The sequence below is a fragment of the Cucurbita pepo genome, chromosome LG02, assembly GCF_002806865.2.
Source record: "Cucurbita pepo subsp. pepo cultivar mu-cu-16 chromosome LG02, ASM280686v2, whole genome shotgun sequence".
Taxonomy (NCBI): Eukaryota; Viridiplantae; Streptophyta; class Magnoliopsida; order Cucurbitales; family Cucurbitaceae; genus Cucurbita; species Cucurbita pepo.
In genome coordinates, this window is record NC_036639.1 from 11,474,261 (window position 1) to 11,482,423 (window position 8,163).

At 35.5% G+C, this 8,163-nt stretch overlaps 1 protein-coding gene across 2 annotated transcripts; it reads right to left on the reverse strand.

Moving 5' to 3' along the window:
* Nucleotides 1-5,709: 5,709 nt before the first annotated feature.
* Nucleotides 5,710-7,944, reverse strand: LOC111788995 (F-box/kelch-repeat protein At5g60570-like). Of its 2 annotated transcripts, none has more exons than XM_023669605.1 (3): nt 7,803-7,944; nt 7,480-7,545; nt 5,710-7,122 (listed from the first exon to the last, which is right to left on the reverse strand). In XM_023669605.1, the coding sequence occupies exon 3, from the start codon at nt 7,101-7,103 to the stop codon at nt 5,961-5,963; it is 1,143 nt and encodes a 380-aa protein (XP_023525373.1). In that variant the 5' UTR covers nt 7,104-7,122; nt 7,480-7,545; nt 7,803-7,944; the 3' UTR covers nt 5,710-5,960. The 2 variants fall into 2 exon arrangements, with proteins under 2 accessions (XP_023525373.1, XP_023525372.1); XM_023669604.1 differs by having other exon boundaries at nt 5,710-7,365.
* Nucleotides 7,945-8,163: the final 219 nt, after the last annotated feature.

Sequence of the window (8,163 nt, forward strand, 5' to 3'; positions counted from 1 at the left end):
GGGTTTTAATTTAATTAAGGATGGAAAAGGGCAAAATTGTAAATTTCCAAGCTTGAGCCATTTTTTATAAGGCTTTTTCCCCTTTTAGGAGGGAGAGAGAGGTGGCTTTTCATTTTGGAGGACAATAATTCAAATTTAATAATAAAAAAATATATTATTCAAAAGCATTTTACTTAAAGATTTTTCTTTTTTTAGTGTAAATAATTTAAAAAAAGAATTTTAATACATTTTCTCTATTTAATTTAAGATATTAAAAACTCAAATTTCATCTACTCAATTAATTCATGTTTCAAATATATATATTAAAATAAAAAATTTAAATTTGAATATTTATAATTATTCAATTATTAAATAATATTTTTGATAGCAATAAAAAATAGTTTTGATAGAAAAAATAAACAATAATTTAAATCTCTACGTTAACTCTAATTTGAATTAGGATCAATTTAAATTTGATTTTCTTTTTTTAAATACGGATAAATTTGAGTTTCATTTAAAATATTATATTTCTATAAAATTTTATATAAATATTTACCGATATCAACATAACTCTAAACTTAAAAAGTTAATGTAACATCCGAGATCCATCACTAGTAGATATTGTCTTGTTTGGGCTTTCCCCTTCGGGCTTGCTTTCAAGGCTTTAAAACGTGTCTGCTAGGGGAAGGTTTCCACACCCTTATAAATGGTGGTTTATTCTCCTCCTCAACCAATGTGAAACATCACAATCCACCCCCTTTCGGGGCTCAACGAACTCGTTGGCACTATTTCCTTCCTCCAATCGATGTGGGACCGCCTCCAAATCCACCTCCCCTTTGGGGCCCTGCGTCCTTACTGGCATACCACCTCGTGTCTACCCCCTTCGGGGAACAGCGAGAAGGTTGGCACATCGTCCGGTGTCTGGCTCTGATACCATTAGTAACGTCCCAGATTTACCGCTAGCAGATATTGTCCTCCTTGGGCTAATGTTGTGATGTCCTATATTGGTTGGGGAGGAGAACAAACCACTGTTTATAAAGGTGTGGAAACCTTCCCGTAGTAGATGCGTTTTAAAGCCTTGAGGCAAGCTCGTAAGGGAAAGTTCAAACAGGACAAAATCTAGTGGATGTGGGACGTTACAATTAAATAATAATAATAATAACGATGACGATGAGAGGACGGAGGGGTTATATAAATAAAAGACGTGGAATACACGCAAGTGGAAAAGAGTGGAAAAAGTCAAAAGGACATGAACCACAAATTCAAAATTGTGGCAATGCAGAATCCACTAAGTCCCTCCTAAATGCAATCTGATTAGGATCTAACCAAACCTTACCTTTCTATATTTCTATATCTATCACTTCCAATTATTCATATTAATAATAAGCTAGGTTTATTAATTGTTTATTTTGTACCAATCGAGCTCAAGTTCCGACAGCGTAGCATCTTAACGCTATTTGGGCTTAAGCTGTTGCTTCCAATCACTCGAGCTTCACGATAGTATCGAGACCTTATGAATTTTTATGAACAACACCATGCTTGATTGACTCTAACCCTCAAAACTAACATCTCGACACTCTAAATATCTGCTTAAGTTAATTTTGGTAGCTCTAACTAATATTGATAGCTAACTTATTTCCTTGTTGGTTCCCTTTTTTGTAGGGGATTTGAGGACATGGATAACCCTAGGCACGCTAGAAGTGTCCCTAGGTTGTCTGGCACCAAGTCGGTGACCGTCGACACATCAAGTGTCTCTCGTATACAGTTTGTCAAGCTTGTAAGTAAACTAATGTGATAACCAATGTGTAAACAAATGATTACATGAATGATATCGAGAGCTTCATGATTGTAGTCACTATATTGGAGGTGTGTATTCTCAAAAGCTAATTATAACGTGGAATTGCTTACTATTTATAACTTTTTGTTTCAATAAAGTGTATATTCATACGTGGTAGATCAAACCTAATCATCTTTTTCACTCGAAACATTATAAAGCATTTTAAAAAGTAGTTTATATGGTGGTAGCATTATTAATAAGGATTGAAGTGATGTTGATCCATGCTTTTAGTTTCTACTCGAACCCGATGAAAAAAGTTGAAATTATTCATGATGTGCCAAGAACCAGATTTGAACGGATGGCATGAGAATTTTCGGTCCTATGTTCTATCGTATGAACCTAATTTTCTTCAAATATTTTTGTTTTTAAAAATTTTAGGATTAACAAATCAAATGGGCAAAGGTAGTGTTGATGTGTGACACGTGATGTGATATCTCAACGATCCCATTTTGGGATGACAAGGAAAACACAATAACAAATGAAACGTGGCACGCTTGACAAATGAGCTTGTGACATGTGGAAATAATGGCCAATTATGCAATTGATTGAAAGGGGTATGTTAGTGGTATAATACAATTGAGCATGTCGGTTGGGGATTCTAGGAACTAGTGACGTGTATGCCTAGTCATTACACGTGGTTATGGTTGTCAATATCTATCGATATCGATCTCTCCACAAACCAACACGAGTTATTCCATCATGTTTTGTTCTCACTCAAATGCATTTCAGTAAAATTTTCAAGAGGTCACCCAAAATAAAATGTCTACTAGCAAAATTCACTTAACCATAAAGTTCATATGATTGAGTCATCAGGGGTGCACCTTACTGGTATAGATAGTAACTTTCAATTTTTCTAAGTCTTTTTTCGTCATCTTATCCTTAGGATTACTCTCATTCGTGTATGGTCTCGATTCATTCATGCACCCCTTGGATGTTACAAGGTCCTCCAAAATCTTAGTCACACGGCTAACAATTTTCCACTCAAATTCTTTTTCAGACTATGCCGCTCCTTCAATAGAGTTCAACCACGAATCACATATTATTATTTTTTTAAAATTTATCTCCTTTATTCATCACTCAATGATTGAGTTTGATAGTGGTTCGAATTTTTTTTTTTGTAGTAACATTTTTCTTCGATTTTTACAAGGGTGTCAATCGTCATTTCTCAAAATATACTTTCTCGTTTTAATTTTTTAGTATTTTGAATCGAGACGGTTCTACACCTAAAATCTAAAATATTTAAGACCATAATCTTAATTAAAAGACCGAAAAAAAAAACCTTATCGATATTTTTTAATTTTTAGAGTGAATAGAATTTTCGGTCCTATGTTCTATCGTATGAACCTAATTTTTTTCAAAAATTTTTATTTTTAAATATTGTGACGTATCTCAGAATCATGAACCTAATTTTCTTCAAATATTTTTGTTTTTAAAAGTTTTAGGATTAACAAATCAAATGGGCAAAGGTAGTGTTGATATGTGACACGTGATGTGATATCTCAACAATCCCATTTTGGGATGACAAGGAAAACACAATAACAAATGAAACGTGGCACGCTTGACAAATGAGCTTGTGACATGTGGAAATAATGGCCAATTATGCAATTGATTGAAAGGGGTATGGTAGTGGTGTAATTCCTAGTGACGTGTATGCCTAGTCATTGCACGTGGTTAGGGTTGTCAATATCTGTCGATATCGATCTTTCCACAAACCAACACGAGTTATTCCATCATGCTTTGTTCTCACTCAAATGCATTTCAGTAAAATTTTCAAGAGGTCACCCAACATAAAATGTCTACCAGCAAAATTCACTTAATCATGAAGTTAATATGATTGAGTCATCCGGAGGTGCACCTTACTCGTATAGATAGTAACTTTCAATTCTTCTAAGCCTTTCTTTGTCATCTTATTCTTAGGATAGCTCTCATTCGAGTATGACCCGATTCATTCGTGCACCCCTTAGATGTTACAAGGTCCTACAAAATCTTAGTCACACGGCTAACAATTTCCCACTCAAATTCTTTTTCAGACTATGCCGCTCGTTCAATAGAGTTCAACCACGAATCACATATTATTATTTTTTTAAAATTTATCTCTTTTATTCATCACTCAAGGATTGAGTTTGATAGTGGTTCGATTTTTTTTTTTTTTTTGTAGTAACATTTTTCTTCGATTTTTACAAGGGTATCAATGGTCATTTCTCAAAATCTACTTTCTCGTTTTAATTTTTTAGTATTTTGAATCGAGACGGTTCTAAACCTAAAATCTAAAATATTTAAGACCATAATCTTAATTAAAAGACTGGAAAAAAAAACCTTATCGATATTTTTTAATGTTTAGAGTGAATGATACAGAAATTATTAAAATTTTAAATTTAAAAAACACTTTTTAAAATAATTTTTTGGTGGATGATTCAAGAAGCTTTAAATAACATTTTTAAATTTTATTAAAAAAAAATATAAAAACTCAGAAGGCAACGGTCCATTTAGTGCGATTTAGTAAGCCGACAATTATCCTTCCAAATCAAATTAGGGCTTGCCCACTTCCTTTTGTCGTTTTCGAAAGAAACAAAAGTTTTATATATATCTTTCTAAATTTTAATTGAAAACTAAGTTATATTCACTTTTTTTATTATTATTATTAATATTGTTATTTATAAATATTTCTTTAGTTAATGTATCAAATAACCCAATAACTTAGGGATAAAATATTATATTCTTGAACCAATAGGAAAAAGTTCAATTTTCACTAAAAAAAAAAATTATTTTTGAATTTTTATAAAAGATGGAAAATAAAAGAAAAACAAATTAAAAAAATAAAATTGTTATCGAGATGGTTTAGCTTTTAAAGGTTTTAAATTGCCACAAAAACTTAGTTGTTAATGTTGAGAATTGATAATTTGTTCTAAAGTGGCGTTGGTTGACCACCTTAAACCGACCCCAATCACTAAAAACCTTTTTCCGAAGACTCCAAGAACATCGATATCAAATTCTCATATTAGACCGTCTTTTTTAAAGTTATCATTCAAAGCAAAAGCAAAACAAAATTACAAATGGGTAAAAAGGGAAGGGCCTAATATTTTAGGATTAAAGCATACTTAAAACAATCGTAAATCACTACTTCCCAAATCGTCTCTTCTCTTCCTTCTGCTGAATTTCGTCTACACTATCTTCAACTTAATAGATTTCGAACCAAAATCAGCTCGTCACTCCCTAAAGTTAAGGACGGGGTCGAACCATCATTTTGTTATCGACTCCAAGCTCGACCCAAAAATAATTGATAATAATGTTGAGCACGTTAGGCTTAGGCTAGTGAGTAGGCTTTATTGTAGAGTGGACTTTAGTCAAATATTTGGAGCCTATGAGGAGATGGCATCATTTTATATATTTTTTTTTTATCATTAACAAAAACGACAAAACTTTGAGACAAAATTTATAATTTAATAGTTATCTTAAGAAACTAAAAATGATTTTCAAAATTCCGATGGACTTGGACGGTTACAAATGGTATCAGAGCCAAACACCGAAGGGTGTGGCAGCAAAGACGCTGGGCCCTAAAGGGGGAGAATTGTGAGATCCCACATCAATTGGAGAGGAGAACGAAGGACAACAAGGACACTGAGCCCTAAAGGGAGTGGATAGTGAGATTCCACATCCGTTGAGGATAAGAGTGTGGAAACCTCTCCCTAGCAGACACGTTTTAAAAAGCTTGAAGGAAATCTCAAAGAAAGGCCGAACAGGACAACATCTACTTATGTACTNTATAAGAGTGTGGAAACCTCTCCCTAGCAGACACGTTTTAAAAAGCTCGAAGGAAATCTCAAAGAAAAGTCCAAAAAGGACAATATCTACGGATACCATTGAATCAAAGCATAGAAATGTTAAGAATTGAATAGTTATGAAGTGAGCAGAGCAGAGAGGCTATAATGATTTATTAGTAAAGACAGAATGAAGAAACAGAATGCATGTCACTGACAACAGAAGAACTTGATCAAACTAACCAACAGCTGACCATAGAAACAAAAGAGATGATAAGCAGATTCAAATGCAAAACAGAAAAAACCATACGTACATGGCAACCAACCAACAGTTGTAGCCGACCAAGATCTGGTTTCAGACTCCGGCTCTCTTCTCTCAAATTATTCTATAAGCAGCAACCCATAACAGCACAGTTATAGACGAACACTCCGACGTGCTCCTTCACACCAAGAAACTTCCAATCCAACGCGCCATTCCTCATCCCGAACTTCGGAGAACAAGCGTTCAGTACGATCGCTTCACCATTTGGACCTTTTTGCCCACCTACAACCAGAAGTTCCTCCCCACAGGCTTTGAAAGCCAGGCCCCATCCGTTTGAAGAATCAGCCCTCAGAGGAAGCCTTCCCAATATATTCCACATGTTCTTCCCCTTGTCATACCTCTTAATCAGGTTGCTTAAATACTCCACTGCATATAATTCGTTATCCACCACAGCAACAAGGGGAGGCGCCTGAGCAGCCCTATTAACATACGGATACATTCCCTCAATTTTTCTCCATTTTCTTGTTTCAAAATTGTACTCCTCCCCACAAGTTAATGAAACAGTGGAGCTCAACATTCCACCGATCACGTAAAACTTCCCATCCATGAAAAATCCCGAGCATAATCTACGCGGGGTCGTCATCTTCGGTAGTGTTTCCCATGTACCCAATGAAGAGTCATACAACTCTGCAGAGTCTAAAACGTTCCCGTTTATATCACTCCCACCTGCAACGATAGCGATTGAACCAAGGCTACCGGAGCCAAACAGACAGCGAGGTAGATTCATTCCTTGACACTTTGCCCAACTCTTACAAGTCGAGTTATACTTCCATATAGCAAAATCAAACATCTCACGCCCAAAAACTAACAGTTCGTTTCCTACAGCTAACGATTCCTTGTCTGCGTGATGGAAGCACTCATCACAAGGCATCTTAGGCAAAGTCATCCATAATTTTCTCAAAGGATCAAATGCTTCCCAACCCTTTAAGTCACAAACCAGATACACCCAATGCTCCTTAATCCCCAAATGCTTTCTCCACCCATATAGATCACCATTTTTGACTAACTTGTTAAACCTCGAGTTAATACACGACAACGAAGTGTAATCCGATGGGCAAGCCAAAGCAAGGCAATCCATGGCAACATCATCAATAAGACCAGGGAACAGTGAATCACTTGATCTAAGTTGATGACCATCATCCACTCTTCCTCTTGTGTTCAAGTCCAAGAGATGAGGTACTTCTTCTTCTTCATTATCCACCTCCATATCAGTAGCAACACAAATTCTGTTTTTCATGTTAATAACTATTTGGTATACCCAAAGAAAACCCAAATTTACGAAACAAAATCCATAAAAGTTAAACAAAAAAGCTATCTATGCCACCTCTCTGGAGAATCCTCCCCGCATCCAGAAAAAAAATTTATGATCCTTGTGCGCAATTAGATACCGTCTATTTATTCCTTCCATCAATCCAACAATTTCAAAAACCTAGCCCGTGATAACCTCACAAATTTCTCCATATATGTATCTATACAATTACCAAAAAAAACTAAACACCATTCAGCGCCAAGCCATTCAAATCCAAAGTAGAACTAGAAGCGAACAAATAAGAGGAGGATTGGATTTAGAATCCCGTTAATACCATGAATTGGAACACATTTCCGGAAGCCTTCCAGCCGCTACCCGGAAATTCAAACGGAATACTCATCTGAAAAATCAAACATCCAAAAGAACAAAAAGGAATTAACCACCAATTCAAACTCCATTGCAGCAGTCACACAATTCATCGCAAAAATTCATGGCCCCATTCCGATCCCGACCATAGAAAGTCCCATCGGTCGAGATCGAAATCAAAAAACAACGCGGATCCAGCAGAAGAAACATGAAATCAATAATCCGAAAGGGGAAAAAGCAAAATAGAACATAACAGGAAGACCGGAAATTTGAATCAGATCCTGGAGTTACCGGTGGACGGAGGTAAAGGAGTTGAGAAGAAACATGTCACCGGTGCGCGGCGGAGGGCGGCGGCGTGAGAAATGGAGAGTACTGAGAGAGATCGAAGGGTGTGGGGCTATGGAAACCAGAAAAAATGGGGCAGTTTCGCAGCGATGGCCGTACATTTGGATATTTGTACTGCTTCCTACTCTTTACCATCATCGCTTCTCTAAAGCTTTCTTTTTTCCTTTTTTTTTTTCAACTTTCCTTTTTCGACCTTCCTTTTTTTTATTTTTTCTGACAAGAAAAATCATATTCTTCATCTTTACTTTTTTTTTTTTTTTTTTTTATGTTCTAAAAAAATAAATATGAAGATTCATTTACAAACGAT